The following is a 21,658-nucleotide window of genomic DNA, read 5'->3' as shown; positions in this document are numbered from 1 at the left end:
TTTTCTCAGGGCCAGCGCCTGCGGGCAAAGTGTAGAGCTCCTCCGGCCCAGATTGTAGTCGGGGAGCGGGTAACCGGAGGGAATCCACCGCTACCACAAGTCAACCATAGGTGCAAGGAAGAGGGACATCACCGTCACCTACCGGGAGTGCAGGTGCAGCCGTCTGTGGGACCGTCCTACCAGCCGTTTGGTTTACCGTACAAACTGTGTCCGTGTCTCAGGCTGAGTGAGTACCACGGTGCCGCAAGGCACAGCGCTGCCCCCGCGTCCCTGCGCCCACCAGGCCCCGCACCTCACAAACCATCACCGGGCCCCGGGATCACCAACCCCTGCCCACGGAGGGGCAACACAACACCTGGCTGCTCCGCATCACCATCCCCGGGACCCCCGCATTGAGCAGCGGTGGTGAAATCACCACAACCGTGGGTGGCGTCACGAACTATAACAATCCCCACACCCAACCAACCCCTTTCACTCACGGGCGAGGAGTGCCGCTCGAGAAAACCCCCGGGATCCGACCTACGGCTCGAGCCACCACTGAGCAGCCGGACCCGAGCAGAAGGGGTGAGCGCGGTGTGCTGACACCCTCCTCCCCGCCCGCGACAGTATCACTGCCAGGAAGCTACAATGAGCGGCCTGTCACATGTAGCCGCAGTTATATCCAGAGTGTTGCAAATAGGACATATGGTAAAAGAATTTCATCAATGAAAGTATTTTAATAAAATAAAATATGTTTATTAAAGTGTGTGTCATCATTGATCACAGATATAAGTAAACAACTACTCCATATTCAGGTACTTTTTATTATTCTTACAGAGACCTGAAGCCCGAAAACATCCTGGTGGCTGATACGGGCCATATTAAGATCATGGATTACGGTCTAGCTCTTGACAACATGCACAGAGACCGGACAGCCACCAGTTACGCTGGGACCATGGGTTACATGGCTCCTGAGGTGAGAAAAGATTTTTACTTTTTTTTTTAATTATTTATTATTATTATTATTATTATTATTATTATTATTATTTTTCCACTTAAAAGGGTCTTTCTGGTTCTTTTATATTGATGACACATACTTTGGGTAGGTCATCAATATAAAATTGTTGGGGATCTAACAACCGGCATCCTTACCGATTAGCTATCATCATTCACGGAAACTAGATGTAAGCAGCGTGGAAAGCCGAACCTTTGTGCTGTTTAGTGGTCAGCACAGAAAACTGCAGATCAGCCTGTGTTGATTTCAATAGGAGCTGATCTGTAGTATTGAGCAGTTGCCACTATCCAGTGATCAGAGCTGTGAAGCTCCGCTAACCTGTGTCCATTGTCACCGCCTCAGAAGCCAGGCTTAGGGTCAGTGCGCATGATCAGAATGACCCGCACTTCTGGTCATGCGCACTATGAAGCCAGGTGCACGCGTACCGACTTCAGAGGGGTCTAGTGAACATGTCCGGAAGTGCTGGCATTCTGATTATGCGCACTGACCCTAGACTCGGCTCCTGAGGCAGTGACAATGGACACAGGTTCACTCATCATCGCTGTTGATGCTAGGAAATTGGCATTGTATAGCATGTTAGCACATCCATGTGGGCGTGCTAACATGCTAAGGGCAGAGTGAGCGCAGGAACTAACGCCCTTGTGACTTGTCCCTGTGCTCATTATCATATCATAAAGGAGCTTTAGAAATACTTTTTCTAAAGATCTCTTTATCTATGCTACTAGATACAGGGACTGATAGGAAGGGATTAGTAATATGCACCCAGAACAGCACGTGGTTCTGGGTGAATATTGTTCCTGACAGGTTCACTTTAAGGGATTTTCAACTTATCCACAGAACAAGTGTGAAATGTTTCATCTATAGAAGCTTCACAATCACTAAGTGGGAGGACTAGAGTCTCTCATTCCTCCTAGCGCACATGTCTACAAGGATGTTGTCTCTTGAATAGTTAGTAAAACACAGTGCCATTTACTATATAAATAGACAACAATATGAGACATATCAGTATGGTGACATACAGTATATAGCAGTACTAATAATGATTCTTTATGGCAGATGCTGGACAAGAAGGAGTATAACGCCGGAGTAGACTGGTACTCGTTTGGTGTCATCCTAAACGATATGCTGCCCAGTAAGAGTGCATACCATCGCACACTCTCTGATGAATCTTCCTCCGGCGCCAAGGACATCATTAAACAGGTGAGTATGTTCACGGTGTAAGATTCTAGTATTAGGGTTGCCAGATTAACAGCTGACATGGTGATTGGAATTGAATTGAACAGCGCTTTACACAGAAATTTTCCATTGATTGCACCCGTCACCACTAAATATTGCTATTTTTTATTATCACAACAGACAACTAAAAATGGAGAGCAGCAGGGGTGCAATTACAATAGGTGCAATCACACCAGAGCCCTAGAGACTTGGGGGCCCCAAAAGTCCCTTTGGCCTATGTGGAAAGACCAATGCTATAAAAGACTTGCAATAATTGTGGGCCCCGTTGGAGCTTTGCATTGGGGCACATGAGCTTCAATGATGCTACTGGAGAGCAGCAATCAGAATGAAGTGATCACTGTGTTATAATCTTTATTGTTCAGATTCTTGTGTGTTCCGCAGATCACGGGGTTCACTTACTAAATTCTAAATATGTTTCTCATTTTCAGCTCCTCCAGAAAGATCCTGTCCAGCGATTGGGAGTCAATGGTAACATTCGAGAACATCAATTCTTCCAGCGTATTGATTGGGTCTCAGTGGAAGCCCTTAGGATGGACCCACCATACATCCCTGTAGTAAGTATATATTTTACTGATATGTCACTATGTCACTTGGATAAGACTTACATATTCTCCAACACTCTTCACTTTTGGCTCTCTTATACTTTATGGTTAATGTTAGGATTGGAAAGTAATTTGGATGGCGTTAATCTTTAAAATACTATTATCGGGCTGGTTGGACAACTTAATTAATTAATGATGTATAGCTGGGTTTACACACTGCAACATCGCAAAGGACATCGCTGTAACGTCACCGGTTTTGTGACGTAACAGCGACCTCCCTAAGTCTCTGTTGAGTCGCTGGTGAGCTGTCAAACAGGCAAACCTGGCCAACAACGCAACAGCGATCCGGACCTGCAGAGCGACCTAGCTGGTTGTTGGGGACGTTGATAAGCAGCTTTTTGAAAGGGAAGTTGCTAACAAAGTCGCTGCAAAGTCTTTCACACACTGAAACTTTCTAGCGATCCATGCTGCACAGCGGGAAACAAAGGACCTAGGAATGGTCCTGAACGATTTGTAGCGATCAGCAACTTCACAGCAGGGGCCAGGTCGCTGATGTGTTTCACACACTGCAACATCGCAAACGACATCGCTATTGCGTCACAAAACTGGTGACGTTACAGCGATGTCGTTTGAGATGTTGCAGTGTGTAAACCCAGCTTATGTCTAATCTAAAGTATTGTGCCTCTTTAAGACCCTTTTTGCAGTCTGTATGCGAATAATTAACTGGTTAACAAAGCACTGCACAGGTGTCTGTAGCCTGAGCTAGAAGAGAGGAACCTTGACTTAAAAGATTAAAATGAGCAGTCCATGAGGCCAAGTTCACAACTTCTTGATAACTTTTCAGAAAGACCTCCAGAGAAGAGTTTACATTTTTCCATAATTCTCCTTTTTTTATAGTCTCCACTACTGATTTTGCCCAGAAGAAAAAAAAATAAATTTTGTCACAAAACAGAACTGATTGAGCTAACAACAATTTGGAAAGTCTGTTAACAGGCCCAAGTGTCCAGACATTGGTGTAATGACTGCAGTCGCAGAGCTTGCCATCGCGACCGGGCCCGGCATGTTAGGGGCCCAGCACCCATCCTGCAGAACAGCAGCCGGCTCCTCTCTTTGAGAGAGGAGCTGCGCTGTTCTGTGGCAGACCACGCGGCTGCTATATGACCCGTGAGTCAAGGGGACCCGGTGTCAGCGGCAGCGGCATCGGGTCACCCTCACCCGTCATCGCACACAGCAATGATGAAGCATCAAACGGCGCGCTCCACTCCATGCTTCATCATTGTCCCCCTGTGCCTGTGTTTGACGTCTCAATGCAGCAGAGCATGGTGACGTTACTTCTGCGTGACTACTGTGCTGAAACTGCAGATCACGAAGTGCAGGACGGGAGGATGCTCTGACCGGAGCAGCGGGGGAACGAGGAGAGGTGAGTACTTGTTGTTTTTTTTTTAAATCAGTAAGTACATGGTGGCCAGAGGCCTAGGGGGCTGCATAATACATGGAGGTCTATGGGGCTGCATTATACATGGAGTTCTATGGGTCTGCATTATACACGGAGGTCTATGGGGCTGCATTATACATGAAGGTCTATGGGCAGCTGCATTATACATAGAGGACATCTTATACATGGACTATAGGGGTGCATTATAAATGGAGGAGTATGGGGCTGCATAATACAATATGAAGGACACCTTATACAAGGACTGTAGGGGTGCATTATACATGGAAGACTATGGGGCTGTATAATACAATATGAAGGTCAATAGGGCTGCATTATAATACATATAGGACTATGGGGGTGTATTATAATGTATGGAGGACTATGTGTTGCAGTATAATATATGGAGGACTAACGGGTGCATTATAACATATGGAGAACTATGGGGTGAATTATAATACATGGAGGACTATGGGAGTGGCATTATAATAATTGGAGGGCTATGAGGGCTACTTTATACATGGAGGACTATGGGAAATGCATTATAATACATGGTGGATTATGGGGGTGCATTCTAATATATGAAGAATTATGTGGGACCCTTTATACTATATGAAAGGCTATGTGGGGGCCAGTATTGTATTTGGAGAACTATATATAATTGTGGGACAAATATACAAGCACTGGATGGGAAAGTTTTTTTTGGTGACGGAAAATGGCTCTTTCCCTCAGCACCCATCTTTTCCATGCTCTGCTATACATATTGTCTCAGCACCCAGCTTTCACATGCTCTGTTATGGGAAAGCTGGGTGCCGAGGGAAAGATGTATAGTAGATCATGGGGAAGCTAGGTCTCCAGGACAAGATGGATATGAGAACATAAGAAAGCTGGGTACTGATAGAAAGAGGGATGTCAGATCATGGTAAACCTGGGTGCTGAGGGTAAGAGCCAAGTGTCAGCATCATTATCCCGTACCGCCAGTGTCGGCATCATTATCCCATACCCCGAGTGTCGGTGTACGTGGAGGGGGGGCCCAGGTCCAAATTTTATTCCAAAGCCTATCAAACTTTAGTTATGCCACTGTGTCCAGAGCTGAAGTTGTAATGACAGGTTATATTGTATTTGTGTAAAAACTGTTTTCTGGTCATTTCTCATTCTAACCATGCTTCAGCACTTTCATGTTACAGTGCACATAATTCTGCATCCTATTCATGATAAGACAAAAGTATAATTGTCCATATAGATTATTAATGGCATTGAAGCTCATTGAGGTGACTAGACCTGAGATGCAATGCATGCGGTGCTGGTTTTGTCTCTGAGATATTCTTTTTACATTTGAAAACATTCCTTAAACATTGAGAAATTTCTTTTCAATACTTCAAATCTAAGATTGCTATAATTAGTCACCAAGTTCACAATGACTTTGTTTTTCTGCCTCATTTTCTTGTAGCCAACTAAGCGTAATCCCAGCTCCCATCCATTAAAGCTTCAAAACATCGAAGCAGCAGAGGCTAGGTGTTCTATAACACCAGAGGACCAGGCCAGGTTCAGAGGGTTTTCATTTGTCAACTGGGAAACCCTCAACAAGACACCAGCTCAATAATATCAGAGCATGCTGTGATCCTGAGCCTCCAGAAGATAATGCAAAGAACACCAGAAGATCGAATGTCCAACATCACCGGGGACCTCCACATGGATGAAGACTTCCATTTCTTTGAAGGCACCTGACTGGGAAGAAAGACACCAGGAGGAGGACAAGAGAAGAAGCCAGCAGATCCACCCAGCAGCTGGCGGTAAGTAAGCGCTATAACATCTGCGCCTCAGGTCATAGGCATGTGTCACACTTTTTTACTTACCAGTAAATGGATTTCCCCATGCTCCTAATAGCAGTAGCATCTAGTGCTGTCTTGGGCAAGGGAGAAATACAAAGGTGAGCGATGGCCGGCTATTAAGGGGAGATGAGGAGGCCGGATTTTTTTTTTTTTGTTTAATCGTAACATCTAAGCACATGCCTATGATAGTTTTACATTTACTGGTAATTGACTTTCCTTATCCTCATGACAGATCTGTCATGGGTGATGAGGAAAGAGGTGAGTGTTGGCCGGCTATTAAGGGGAGATGAGGAGGCCGGATTTTTTTTTTTTTAAAAGATACCAGCTCAGTAAGGTTGTCAAAGTAATAAAAAATATGTACCTGTGTCTCAATAACACCATGAGAAGAGACATGGATGGAGACCTCCATTACTCTGATGACACCTGACTGGGATGAATGACACCATAAGAAGGCGCCATAACATCTGCGATATATTACATAGGCATGTGTAACACATTTTATACTTACCAGTAAGTAGATTTCCCAATGTTCATGACAGCATCAGCATCTAGTGCTGTCTTGGGCAGAGGGTAAATGCAAAGGTGAGTGACGGCCGGCTATTAAGGGGAGATGAGGAGGCCGGATTTTTTTTTTTTTTAAATCTTAACATCTAAGCACATGCCTATGATAGTTTTATATTTACTGGTATTTGAATTTCCTTATTCTTATGACAGATCTGTCATGGGTGATGAGGAAAGAGGTGAGTGATGGCCGGCTATTAAGGGGAGATGAGGAGGCCGGAATTTTTTTTTTTCCAGCTACCAGCTCAGTAAGGCTATGTGCCCACGGGAGCTACAGACACTCCCCATGTTATCCTATGGGACATGGGGAGTGCTGTGTCCACGCTGCGGAAAATGCGGCTGCGGAACATGTTGCGGATGTCCCGCAGCCGCACGTAACTACATGTCAATTATTCATGCGGAATTACCTGCGGAAATCCCAGCCCTCCGCTATGGAGATAGAGGCCGGGACGTCCGCATGAATGTCCGCATGTTTCCCGCAGCTATTCCGCTGGAATCTCAGTGCTAAAAATAGCTGCGGACGCCGGCGGGCAGCTGCGGGAAACATGCGCTCGTACCTGCGGATACATCCGCAGGTACGAGCGCCCGTGGGCACATAGCCTAATGCCATCAAAGTAAGAAAAATATGTACCGGAGACTCTAGAGGACCACAAGGAGAAGACCAGGAGATTGGATATCCAACATCACCATCGATCACTACATGGATGGAGACCTCCATTACTTTGACAACAGCTGACTGGGATGAAAGACACCAGTAGGAGGACAACAGAAGAAGCCAGCAGATCCATCCAGCAGCTGGCAGTAAGTAGGCGCCATAAAACCTGCATCATTAAGTCATAGGCATGTGTAACACATTTTATACTTACCAGTAAGTGGAAGTCCCCATGCTCCTGATAGCACCAGCTTCTGGTGCTGTCTTGGGCAACAGGGAAATACAAAGGTGAGTGATGGCTGTCAATTAAGGGAAGATAAGGAGGTCGGATAATTTTTTTTTTTTCAGATACCAGATTAGAAATGTCATCAAAGTAATAAAAGTATGTACCTGTGCCTCAATAAGACCATAAGAGGAGACTAGGAGACTGAATATCCAATATCATCATGGATCACTACATGGATGAAGACCGTCATTGCTCCTCTGAAGACACCTGACTGGGATGTAAGACACTTGGAGGATGGCAAACGAAGAAGCCAGCAGATCCATCCAGCAGCTGGTAGTAAGTAAGCGCTATAACACCTGCGCTATAAGATATAGGTTTGTGTAACACATTTTATACTTACCAGTAAGTGGATTTCCCCATGCTCCTGATAGCACCAGCATCTAGTGCTGTCTTGGGCAAGGGGAAAATACAAAGGTAGGTGAGTGATGGCCAGCTACTAAAGGGAGATGAGGAGGCCGGATTTTGTTTTTTATTTCAATCTTAACATATAAGCACATGCCTATGTTTGTTTAACATTTACTGGTAAGTGAATTTCCTTATCTTTATGACAGATCTGTCATGGGTGATGGGGAAAATGGTGTGTCATGGCCAGCTATTAAGGGGAGATGAGGAGGCCGGATTTTAATTTTTTTCAGATATCAGCTCAGAAATGTCATTAAAGTAAGAATAATATGTACCTAGGCTTCTATTAAACAATAAAGATGTTACACTCAGCGCTGGATTCATCGCACACAAGTGTGTTGGTAAGCTTGGACCCACTGGATCACAGACAGAGCTATTCTTACCGTTACAAGGGAGGGGCTTATCTACCAAATATTTACCAGAGCCCCTGATGGTGAGGTTGGGCTTGACTGCCGGTAGAAGCCAGGTGCCACTCCCAGTGCAGTGTCCGAGACTGTGCTAGCTGAGCAGAACTGGATGACAGCAGGCCAGTAATGCAGCCACAGACAGGACGGGTACTAGGATTCAGGCAGGGCAGAGTCAGGAACACAGACAAGACTGAAACAGGTACATAGACAGGACTGGAACAGAAACAGTTGCAAGACTGGATATACTGAACACTGGATCCTGGATACGCCGGTCTCTGAATACGCTGAACCCTAAATTTGATGGACGCAGGACATGCCGGACTGAGGCAGGACACCAGACTCAGGCCAGACTGATACCGGAATACAGACACATGAACACAGGCTGGTACGTGGACAAAGGAATGGATGCAGGTACGGATACAGGAACACAGGCTGGAGGGATCCATCAACACAGAACAGATCAGGTACAGGAACCCAGGCTGCACGTGTCCAGGAACACTGGCAGGAACTCAGGCTGGATGGGTCCAAAAACATGGACAGAAAAACAAGCTGAATGAATCCAGTAACATGGACAGGAAGACAAGCTGATTGGGTTCAGGAACATGGACAGGAACACAGGCTGGATGGGTCCAGGTACACAGCAGACACAGAACTGGTTACAGGCAGGACTGGAGCTGGATATAGGTAAACTGGAGCAACAGGCTGGACCAACATGACAGGAAAAGGTTAAAAACTTAAAGCGTTGCTCAAGCCCCGTCCAACAGGGGAATGGGCTTTAAATGCCTGGTGCCACCCAGAGAAAGGCTGGGGACATCTTCACAGATGTTTGCTGCACCTTAAAGGGAAGAGGATCGCGCACACATACTCTATCCTAGTAACCAGGGAACCCGATCAGCAAGAGCAGGCCTTGGAGCCTAAGGGACCTTGCCAGGAGTTGAAAACCAAAGCACAAGTGGGCAGCTGCGGAGGAGAACCAGTGTCCGCATTACATGTGGGCAGCAATGCAGGACAGCAAAGGACCACGCATGAGGATGGCAGTGCAGGAGAACCAAGGACCAAGCAGCAAGTGAGCGGCCATGTGGGAGAGAAGACCGAGACACACATGAACAGCCATTCAAGAGGGCAGGGGACCTATACACACGTGGATCGCCATGCGAGGGAGTAGAGGGCCATGTAACACATGCACACTCGCAACCAAAGCAGGCGGCCGAGGAGTTAACGGCATTAGTATCCCTGCTGGGTGGTGGAAGAGGATAATGCAGGGGCATAAGCACTGGCAAACACCGGGACGCCAGCAAACATCAAATATAGGTATAGGAACTCCGGCGTTACAGAGTACAAGACCAGGAGATTGAATATCCAGCATCACCATAGATATCTACATGGATGAAGTACGACATTACTCTGAAGACGCATGACTGGGATGGAAGATGCCAGGAGGAGGACAAGAGAAGAAGGCAGCAGATCCATCTAGCAGCTAGCGGTAAGTAAGCGCTATAACACCAGCACCACAAGTCTTAGGCATGTGTAACACATTTTTTACTTATCAGTAAGTGGATTTCCCCATGCTCCTGATAACACCAGCATCTAGTGCTGTCTTGGGCAAGGGGGAAATACAAAGGTGAGTGATGGCCGGCTATTAAGGGGAGATGAGGAGGCCGGATTTTTTTTTTGTAATTTAATCTTAACATCTATGCACATGCCACTGATAGTTTTACATTTACTGGTAATTTAATTTCCTTATTCTTATGACAGATCTGTCATGGGTGATGAGGAAAGAGGTGTGTGATGGCCGGCTATTAAGGGGTGGAGGAGGCCGGATTTTTTTTTTTCCAGCTACCAGCTCAGTAATGCCATTAAAGTAAGAAACATATGTACCGGAGACTCCAGAGGACCAGAAAGTGAAGACCAGGAGATTGGATATCCAACATCACCATGGATCACTACATGAATGGACACCTCCATTACTTTGACGAGAGCTGACTGGGATGAAAGACACCAGTAGGAGGACAACAGAAGAAGCCAGCAGATCCATCCAGCAGCTGGCAGTAAGTAAGCGCCATATCACCTGCATCATCAAGTCATAGGCATGTGTAACACATTTTAAACTTACCAGTAAGTGGATGTCCCCATGCTCCTGATAGCACCAGCTTCTAGTGCTGTCTTGGGCAACAGGAAAATACAAAGGTGAGTGATGGTCAGCTATTAAGGGGAGATAAGAAGGTCGGATTTTTTTTTTCAGATACCAGATTAGAAATGTCATCAAAGTAAGAAAAATATGTACTTGTGCCTCAATAAGACCATGAGAAGAGACCAGGAGACTACATATCCAATATCATCATGCATCACTACATGGATGAAGACCGTCATTGCTCCTCTGAAGACACCTGACTTAGATGAAAGACACTAGGAGGACGGCAAACGAAGAAGCCAGCAGATCCATCCAGCAGCTGGTAGTAAGTAAGCGCTATAACACCTGCGCTATAAGACATAGGTATGTGTAACACATTTTATACTTACCAGTAAGTGGATTTCCCCATGCTCCTGATAGCACCAGCATCTAGTGCTGTTTTGGGCAATGGGAAAATACAAAGGTTAGTGATGGCCAGCTATTAAGGGGAGATGAGCAGGCCGGATTTTTTTTTAATCGTAACATCTAAGCACATTCCTATGTTTGTTTTACATTTACTTGTACGTAAAATTCCTTATCATTATGACAGATCTGTCATGTGTGCTGAGGAAACAGGTGAGTGATGGCCGGCTATTAAGGGGGCAGAGGCCGGATATTTTTTTTTTCTGATATCAGCACAGAAATTTCATCAAAGTAAGAAATTTATGTACCTAGGCTTCTATAAAACCATGAGGATGTTATGATCAGCACTAGATTCATCAGACAAGTGTGTGGGTAAGCATGGAGTTATGTAAGTGCCTACCAGGTATTTACCAGAGCCTCTGATGGTGAGGTTGGGCTTCACTGCCGGTAGACGCCAGGTGCCACTTCCAGGGCAGTGTTCAGGACTGTAATAGCTGAGTGGAGCTGGATGACAGCAGGACAGTAATGGAGCCACAGACAGGACGAGTACTAGAATTCAGGCAGGGCAGATCTGGGAACACAGACAAGACTGGAACAGGTACACAGACAAGAATCAAACCTCGCCCAGAATCCAATCTTCTGAAGTTTCAAGATGTCATTAGTTGCCCAAGTCAATGCATAATTGTCTTACCAATTTAGTAAGTGGCATTCATGGAAATCATGGGGCTCATAGCAAAGGTCCTAATTGGGTTCCCTCTCTAAATGCCCCCCATAAAAAATGTTTTTAGAGCAGTAGAGTTATTTCTCATAACTTTTAAAGTCTAGGAAAATGACAGCAGATTCCCAGTAATTCTGACAGTACTAAAACCCAGAAATAAGAATACAGCGCCACCTAAATACACATAGAACTAAAAAAACATATAGTAATGATTCCCTAAGAAAGAAGGGCGGTCTCTTGGAAGCGCATCGGAAGAAGAGTCTGCGAGGCACCCGAAGCATCACTGTGACGTCACACGCTGGGGTTACTTAGAAGCGACTGTGATTGTCTGCCGGCCAGAGTGTCCTCACCGAGCAGATCAGATGCAGGATCCCTAATCTGCACTGGATATTTTACGGACATCCCTCCTCCAGGCACTACCCTGTGGTAGCTGTAAGTGCTCCCAGAGCGGAGCTTCTGACTACTTTCTGACTCTTCTGGTTGTGAAAGTTTTTAAACGTCTTCCCTCCCTGATGAAGCTGTATCCACAAGGGTATTTATATAATGGCGAAATGTGCGTTGGATGGTTATGGGGCTTATTTTCATGGGGATCCCCTTACTGGGACTTGTAGTACTTGCATATAGCACCTTTTTGCTTCCAGTAACCTGTTTACTGCTTTGTACCATGTTTGCACTGTATAGGTTATATTACGTGCAATCCTGGGATATATCCACTACTGCCTATTTTGGCTTCTTGTATAACTGCAATTTATGGCAAAATGCAACAATTTATGTCTCTTTTGTTGATTTAAGTGTTACACATGATGTATTAATGCATGATATATTGTATATGAGAGTTATTACTAGTTCAGGTTACTTATATTGTACATCTATGTAGTTGTATTCCTGTCCCACTTTAAGGCTACTTTCCCCTTGTCTATGGTGTTTTTAATGGTGTTTTACAATGGCCATTTTTTCCTTTTGTGTGTCTTGCGTGTTTGTACATCAATAAATATTGTTATAGTTTGCACAATTTATTAATCTGAATTCTTCTGTTTTGGATACATGTCATGGAGTAAGTGCTAGGCACGGTTAGTCCCCATTGTGGGCATCCGTGACCTTAATTTGCATAGTTATGGTTCTGAGGTATATTTTTCTTAAAGTTTTTAAACTTGTCACTGCAGGCTACTATTAATCAAGTATTTTAGGACTCGTTGTGTGTTTAATATCTTACATTGGTAATGTACTGCAATTATTTTTATTCCCCCCTTTTTAAATGATTAAAAAACTGCATTTCAATTCATATATGCTTTATTCATATGTTGTACTGTGTGGAATATGCTATTTCCTTTTTATCCTGCAGGCACCCTTTATATATATACGTGGATGCCCCTTTCATTTACATATATGGTTGTTCACATATACAGTGCCTACAAGTAGTATTCAACCCCCTGCAGATTTAGCAGGTTTGATAAGATGCAAATAAGTTAGAGCCTGCAAACTTCAAACAAGAGCAGGATTTATTAACAGATGCATAAATCTTACAAACCAACAAGTTATGTTGCTCAGTTAAATTTTAATAAAGTTTCAACATAAAAGTGTGGGTCAATTATTATTCAACCCCTAGGTTTAATATTTTGTGGAATAACCCTTGTTTGCAATTACAGCTAATAATCGTCTTTTATAAGACCTGATCAGGCCGGCACAGGTCTCTGGAGTTATCTTGGCCCACTCCTCCATGCAGATCTTCTCCAAGTTATCTAGGTTCTTTGGGTGTCTCATGTGGACTTTAATCTTGAGCTCCTTCCACAAGTTTTCAATTGGGTTAAGGTCAGGAGACTGACTAGGCCACTGCAACACCTTGATTTTTTCCCTCTAGAACCAGGCCTTGGTTTTCTTGGCTGTGTGCTTTGAGTCGTTGTCTTGTTGGAAGATGAAATGACGAGCCATCTTAAGATCCTTGATGGAGGAGCGGAGGTTCTTGGCCAAAATCTCCAGGTAGGCTGTGCTATCCATCTTCCCATGGATGCGGACCAGATGGCCAGGCCCCTTGGCTGAGGAACAGCCCCACAGCATGATGCTGCCACCACCATGCTTGACTGTAGGGATGGTATTCTTGGGGTCGTATGCAGTGCCATCCATTCTCCAAACGTCACGTGTGTGGTTGGCACCAAAGATCTCGATCTTGGTCTCATCAGACCAGAGAACCTTGAACCAGTCTGTCTCAGAGTCCTCCAAGTGATCATGAGCAAACTGTAGACGAGCCTTGACATGACGCTTTGAAAGTAAAGGTACCTTACGGGCTCGTCTGGAACGGAGACCATTGCGGTGGAGTACGTTACTTATGGTATTGACTGAAACCAATGTCTCCACTGCCATGAGATCTTCCCGGAGCTCCTTCCTTGTTGTCCTTGGGTTAGCCTTGACTCTTCGGACAAGCCTGGCCTCGGCACGGGTGGAAACTTTCAAAGGCTGTCCAGGCCGTGGAAGGCTAACAGTAGTTCCATAAGCCTTCCACTTACGGATGATGCTCCCAACAGTGGAGACAGGTAGGCCCAAGTCCTCGGAAAGGGTTTTGTATCCCTTGCCAGCCTTGTGACCCTCCACGATCTTGTCTCTGATGGCCTTGGAATGCTCCTTTGTCTTTCCCATGTTGACCAAGCATGAGTGCTGTTCACAAGTTTGGGGAGGGTCTTAGTCAGAAAAGGCTGGAAAAAGAGATAATTAATCCAAACATGTGAAGCTCATTGTTCTTTGTGCCTGAAATACTTCTTAATACTTTAGGGGAACCAAACAGAATTCTTGTGGTTTGAGGGGTTGAATAATAAATGACCCTCTGAATAAACTTTTCACAATTTAAAAAAAAAATAAAAAAAAAATAAAAAAAGAAATAACATTCTTTTTTGCTGCAGTGCATTTCACACTTCCAGGCTGATCTACAGTCCAAATGTCACAATGCCAAGGTAATTCCGAATGTGTAAACCTGCTAAATCTGCAGGGGGTTGAATACTACTTGTAGGCACTGTATGTTTTATAGCTCTATGTGTATCTAGGTGGCGTGGTATTGTTATTTCTGTATCCTATTTGCCTTGCCATTAGGCTGTGACTCAGGGTCTGGTCATACCTGCAGCCCCAACAGACGTCCAAATACCATATTCGTTGTCTGTTCCTCCACTGCCCCCAGAAGGCATCATGTCCACAAGTACTGACAATAAAAAAACTACTCACTTTCCACCTTTCCCGCAATGTCTGCTTCAGTCAGTGCACTATTTCTACTGAGGTTCCATCCACACAGGAAGCACAGAGTAATGATGTCATCGCACCTCCTTGCTGAGTCAGGATTCTTCCTCACCTCTTCAGTGTCTCTGTGACTTCAGGTGCGCAGCCTGCACATTCTGCCTGCCATCTGTCCTCTGCACTGTGAAATAGCAGTGACTCCCAATGTCTGAGACATCAAAATTGTAGTCTGTGCCCACAGAAGGCTGGAAAAGTGCAGGGTAGAGACGTCAGGCATAATGAACAGGCGCACGATTTCCACCACGCACCTCACAGGGACACTCGTGTGACCACGGCCTTAAAGGGGTTGTCCACTACTTGGGCAACCACTTCTCATTTGCTATATTCCTCATATTTTGGGCTTGTTATTTTCTTAAAGGGAACCTGACAGGTCCCCCTTGCCCACAGAAAACCAGCAGTTTTGTGTACCTAATTTCCCTGCCTATCAGTCCATTTATTACATTGGACACATAAACAAATCTTTAGAAAAAATATTTGTAAAATCCGTTTATGATGTGAAAATGAACCCTTTGACTAGTCGATGGGGAGTTAGTTTCCCCAGAATAGTCGGCCCACTTAGTATGTTATCACGCCCCTGTGGCCATGATAACATGATTTACAAATGCCGGTGTAATTGCCAGCTCTCTACAAATCACTCGCATACAAGTGGCTTTGTTCACTTACATCATTGAACCTCTGAAGCAGGGTGTATGCATCCCGGCTTCAGAGAGGCGCATTGCACATGATTGGAATTGCAGAAGATGGCTCACATACACAGGAGAGCCAAGGAATCAAGGAATAGAAATATTTGCATACATCCGGCTTCAGAGGCTCAGTGATGTAAGTGAACAAAGCTGCGTGCATGTGCATGAATTCTAAAGCTCTGGCAATGACATTGGCTACTGTAAATCATGTTATCACGCTAAGTGGGCCGACTAGTCTGGGAAATCTATTGCCCCATTGACTAGTCAAAGTTGCATATGACTCGCTCACCCCAGGGCTTTAGGACACCCGGTGTCGGGCCGGACTAGTCCGGGGGTAGTCAGTGGTGGCAGGGCCCGACTCCGTGACCTTGGCGGGGTCAACTAATATGACAGTGATGGTGGTGGGGATATTAATTAAAGTTGGTGGAAATATTCGTGACGCCACCTGTGGATTGCGACTATGGAGCCGCCGCTGCTGGATGGGACCTCCGGGGCTGATGGATTAGCAGCTGGGATGGTTCTGCTCCCCACAGGTGGAATGGTGTCCCGGGGCAACCGTTGGTGGTTGTAAGAGTCTATGATGGTTTTGGAAATGGTGCAAGGCTAATCAGGTAGTGTAAAGAACCGACACAAACAACAGTCTCTTTACCTTCTTTTCTTTTACTCTGTAACAGTTCAGTCCTGGGAGACCGTCACAGGTGGTGAAGGGGATCCGGTCGGCCTGGAAGCACCTGGGGTGATCTCCTTGGCCAGTCGAGTATTGAGGCCTACTCCCTGTTCTTCCTTTTCTCCTACAGGACCCTGCACTCTGGGTTTGGCAATGGCCCTCTTGCTGCTGGGACTTGTGGTACGTCCCTTTCTCGTAGGATAGGCTGCGCAGGCCCTCTCTGATGCTTCCCTGCTAGAGTCCACACCGGGCCCTGGTGATGCAGCTGTACCTTTGGGTTGTTTTGGGGGCCACGAGACCTACACTCCTCCTGCCCTCCGGATTCGGTTGCTGGGGGATCTAACACCCTGGCAACCACAGACTCCGATGTCCAATTTTTAGTGTGTTCTTCTGAGGTGAACAGGTTCTAACCAGTTCTCCCCTAGAATCTTGTCTGCGTGCCTCGCTACAGCTCCTGCTTTCCTGGGTTGAGCTAGCCTAGCTCCAAACCCCAGCTCACAAGACCGCACTACTCAGCTCCTCTCTCCTTGAACTTCCCTAACAGACTACCTAACTCCTCCCCCAGGTCAGGCTTAAGGGAGTGCTCCCTGGAACTCCAGGTTTAGAGCTCCCTCTGCTGGCCTGAGGGAGAAACGGTGTTGAATGTTGGTACTTACTGGCCAATAGACTTCCCCAATTACCTCCAGGCTCAGCATTAACCCTTTGGAGGAGGGCAACACTGTTGTGGCGACCAAATCCTGGAGCGCCACACATACCATAAGAGAACTCTAGAAATACTTTTTCTAAAGATCTGTTCATGTGTCAGCGTAATAAATGAACTGTTAGGCAGGGAACTTAGGTGCACACAACTTCTGAGGGCACGGGGAACCTGTCTTTAGTTTTCCATTAAAATAGCCATATAAGGGCTTCTTTTTGGTGGAAAAGTCGTAGTTTTGACACCATTCAATTTATTGAATAATTCACTAAGATTTTTTCAGGTCCAAACTTTGTAAAAATAAATTTGATTGCTGTCGCCGTTTTTTGAGACCCATAACTTTTTTATTTCTCCATTAATGAAGCTATTAGAGGGCTTGCTTTTTGCATGGTGAACTTTTTTGAGAAGTGTTGTAGATGAAAAATGGCAATTCTGGTGTTTCAATTTGTTTTTCTTAACATGATTTACCATTTGGGTTCATTAATGTTATATTTTCCTACATCTACTAGGACTTTTATATACATAATTATATCAAATATATTTTTTTCATCTTTGAATTAAAAAAGGGTAAAAAACGCAGCGTCTTACAGTTCCAGCAAAGCAGAGGGGATTTCAAGAAATATCCTGCCCACTGTGCTTCTGTTTTGCTCAGCATAACCTGACCCGTGGTGTGAATTTTAAATCCGTAAAATGCCAATTTCTCTTGCGGGTACGCTGGGCTTTATGTGCAGATTTTTCTCATGGACTTGCATTAGATGTGGAAACTCCTTAGGTAAAAAACTGATTTTATAAGTTTGCCCACTGACAAAAACATGAACAGTCTATAATTTTAAGGGTCGGTTAAGGCAACAAAGGAGTGCTTCAAAAAGAATCACATTAAGGTTATGGAGTGGCTTAGCGAGTCTCCAGACCTTAAGCCCATAAAAAACTTATGGAGGGAGCTGAAGCTCCGAGTTGCCACACGACAGCCTCAAAATTCATGATTTAGAGATGATCTGCAAAAATTCCTCCTGACATGAGCCCAAACCTCATGATCAACTACAAAAAAGTCTGACTGCTATGCTTGTCAACAAGGGTTTTGCCACCAAGTATTGCTTTGTTTGTCAGAGGGAAAAAATACTTATTTATCTCTGCAAAATGCAAATAAATTTATATCATTTATACATTGTGATTTTCTGGATTTTATTTTGGATATTCTATCTCTCACTGTTAAAATTAACCTACCCTTAAAATTATAGACTGTTCATGTCTTTGTCAGTGGGCAAACTTACAAAATAAGCAAGGGATCAAATACTTATTTCCTTCACTGTAGATGGTACAGCATGGGAAAGAAACAATCTATACAGCGAAATATGGGCACCGTGTTAAATTTTAACCGCCGCTTTTCTTTCTAAAATAAAAACCCTGCATTTTTTTACATTTTTTTAGTCTCCACCTAAAAGTCTCTAAAAAAACCCAAAAAGCACCAAAACCACACAGGTCAGCAGTGTCTTTAGACGCACAATGGGCACAGTTTTCATGCAATCGCATCCACTGAGCTTGGATAGCTAAATAAAAAAAGGCACATTAATAAAGGCAGCATTTACGCTACATGTGAGCACAGCCTATATGTCCAAGCAAAATGGATGTGATTTCATGAAAGCTCCAACTTCAGTGCATCTAAAGAATTTGGTATACTGTGCGGTTTTGGTGCATATATTTCTCTGTAGGCCTCTTGTGGATCCTGAAAAAGACAGATTAAAAAAAAGAAAAAATGTTGTTGCATTTTTAAGTGCAGAAGCAAAACTATTCTGTACTATTTAAAAAGCGTTCAAAACACTGGTTAACATTGGCACCAAAAACACATAAAAGAAACGCAGCAAACACACAATAAATTATTGTTATTTTGTTGTGTGGTGCAGACACAATAAAGAAAAAAAATCAATTACACCATTTTGTTTTTTTACATTATTTACCAATCACTATAATCTGTTTGCTGTGTTGTGCGGGTTGTTACAATTATGAGGACACCAAATATGTCTGTTATTTGTAATTTTTAAAAGAAGCGCATTAAAAATGACATTTATTTTACATTATTGTAATTGTCCTCAATAGTTTTTAGTAATTTTGTAAGAAGAAAACAATTGACTTTTATTTTCCCTCTAGAATACAGGTACATAGGAATACATGGCTATATGCAGATGTATCTCTATGTATCAGTATAATCTGCTTGTGGATTCAGAGTCTGCAATGCAGCTTCAAGTTTAGAAAATCCTCCTAGTGATGTCTGTGTAGGCTGTAGCTCGCAACTTTAGTTGACACTTGCAATGGTACATGTTGTGGGATAAGAAAAAACATGGGATCAAAAGAAAATAGTTTTCAAAATTTAGGTTAGATTCTCGGGTAGACCATATAATAAGATGACAATTGTTTATTTACTGTGTGTGCAAAGCAGAGATGCTTCCCCCGAGGAGGAGCTGCAGAGCGATGATAGGATAAGACATTTGCACAGTGAGAGAGGACAACGCCCTGACCTGCCGGGACAGCGGGACTGCCCCCTCAAATTGGGACAGATTTGCTGAATCCAGGAGTTTTGGCAGCTATGGTACAGAAATTCTGCAACAGCAGAAGCTCATCGTTAGAACGTAGAATAAAGTTTTATTATTTTGTAATATGTTTAAAGTGTGATACAGTCATGTGTAATGCATCTAATCATGTGTGATATAGTCTGCATAGCCGTTTATCAAAAGCTGTCATGTGAGATACAGTCGACAGGTGTGTATCTAATTCTATCATGTGTGATGCAGTCTGCAGACTGTGTATCTAAGGGCTAATGCAGACAACTGTAGTTTCGGTTCAAGTAGTAAAAAAACAAAAGATTGAATCATACTGGGACCAATGCTATCCTATTGGGCCATGCAGAGTAGTCTGAGGAAGTAAATTTCCGCTTGCACGATTTGCCTTTGATTATTGGAATGTACTCGACCAATCCAGTCTATGCGCCTCTGAAAAAAATTGGACCGTACTCAGATGACATTTTCATGGACTGACAGAATAGAGAAGAAGGACTTTTTTCATTATCCACATCCAAGAAAAACAGATCCCACTCTGATCAAACTTGGATCAGAGTCTGATTAGCAGAATTGGACACATTTTCCCAGATGTGGCGAATAAGGACATGACCCAGGCTAATCTTGTGTGATAAAGTCCGCTTTACCATGGATCTAGTCTTATTATGTGTGATTACAACAGCGAAAAAAAGTAATACAAAACCCAATAATTAAAATTATATTTTTATTATTTCAATTAATTTAATACACATTATAATAAAAATAGAAAACAAGGAGTCCATAAGGTAGGCTAACCACTGATTTGTAATTCAGTCATTATGTACAGTCTTAATAGATCAGTATAAATTATATATGGAGATGGAAATAGTTTGTGTACTGAGTGATAAAAAGGCTGTTGTAAAAAAAGGTCAAGAATTAGTTATCCTATTGTGGACAAAATACTCAATTTATGTCATAGCCAGAGTATTAGAGTATGTATTCCAAAATTATTAACCTCACTAATTGTGCCTGTACACTATGCTATAACATAATTGCTGTAATAAACTATAAATTATGCAGCCATAGTATAAAATTGCCCAATCACAGTTACCAGCATTACATACTCTCCATACATGCTAAGTGAAGGGATAGGGAATTTGCAGTATAGCAATATAAGTATACATAGTGAGACTAGTATAAGGTGCCCAGGCAAAATTATCCTAAAATCCTCCAACTATTAGTAATAGTAGACAATACTGACCCGTAACAGCAGTGGTGTACAGCCTCACCGACCAGTCCCTTGTCCCAGTGGGAACAGGGCAACCTGGTGTGTAAGTGAGTGTGTAATGTGGTGAAACCGAGACTGACCTTCTCAGGAATCGGGTTTAGCACTACAACCAATGTACGGTGCAATACTCTGCGGCAACGGAAGCCTCAGGGGCGCCACACTTGCATACACTGACTGCCATAGAAATGGAAGACATTTCATGTTGACCAATTATACTCTGTATTGGAATCTGTCTAAGACCCCCTTCACACGTCAGTGATACTGGTACGTATGTGCTTTTTTTTTATACGTACCAGAATCACTGACATACACAGACACATTATAATCAATGGGTCTGCTCACACCTCAGTGATTTTTCACTGAACGTGTCTCCGTGCAGCGTACACGCGTGTCCGTGATTCTGCACGGAGACAAGTCCGTTTTTTTCTGGCATCACTGACGACCCACGGACCACACTATGGTGTGATCCGTGTGTGATCCGTAAAACATGTACGTGAAAAACACTGACATATTAAATAATAAACATTTTCAACTAAGCTTTCCAGCGATTCGCTGTGCAGCCTCCGCTCTCTGCAGCGCCTGCCCGGCTCATGAATATTCATGAAAGCAGGAACAGCTGACCCGGAAGTAGCGGTGGGCAGACGCTGCAGAGCCGAGGAGTTCAGCACCATTGACAGCAGGAGCGAAAGCAGGTGAGTAATGTCCATATGCAATCACGGATCACGGATTGCACATGGACAACCCACGTGTGCCGTGAATCACAGAACACGGAGGGACATGTGCGTGTTTTACACGTCAGTGAAGAACGTCAGTGTTTTTCATTGACGTGTAAAGGGGGCCTAAAAACTTATTTTCTTCAGGAAGAAATCAAATATATCCATAGTAAAGTGCAAGCAGAAGGACTATGTTCATAGCAAAGATTAAAGC

The 21,658-nt window shown here is 44.0% G+C and overlaps 1 protein-coding gene across 1 annotated transcript in view; it reads left to right on the top strand.

The window, feature by feature from the left end:
• The window catches only part of LOC142302618 (protein kinase C delta type-like), a 53,418-nt gene extending 47,611 nt beyond the window's left edge, over positions 1-5,807 (top strand). Inside the window, exons 5-8 of the mRNA XM_075343722.1 lie at positions 817-955; positions 2,051-2,194; positions 2,659-2,784; positions 5,655-5,807. Of these exons, the coding sequence (XP_075199837.1) occupies positions 817-955; positions 2,051-2,194; positions 2,659-2,784; positions 5,655-5,807 (562 nt within the window). The remainder of the gene's footprint in view (positions 1-816; positions 956-2,050; positions 2,195-2,658; positions 2,785-5,654) is intronic.
• Positions 5,808-21,658: the final 15,851 nt, after the last annotated feature.

This window comes from Anomaloglossus baeobatrachus, chromosome 4 (assembly GCF_048569485.1).
Source record: "Anomaloglossus baeobatrachus isolate aAnoBae1 chromosome 4, aAnoBae1.hap1, whole genome shotgun sequence".
Taxonomy (NCBI): Eukaryota; Metazoa; Chordata; class Amphibia; order Anura; family Aromobatidae; genus Anomaloglossus; species Anomaloglossus baeobatrachus.
Note: the sequence above shows the minus strand (reverse complement) of the source record. Positions and strands in the feature narration are given on the sequence as shown.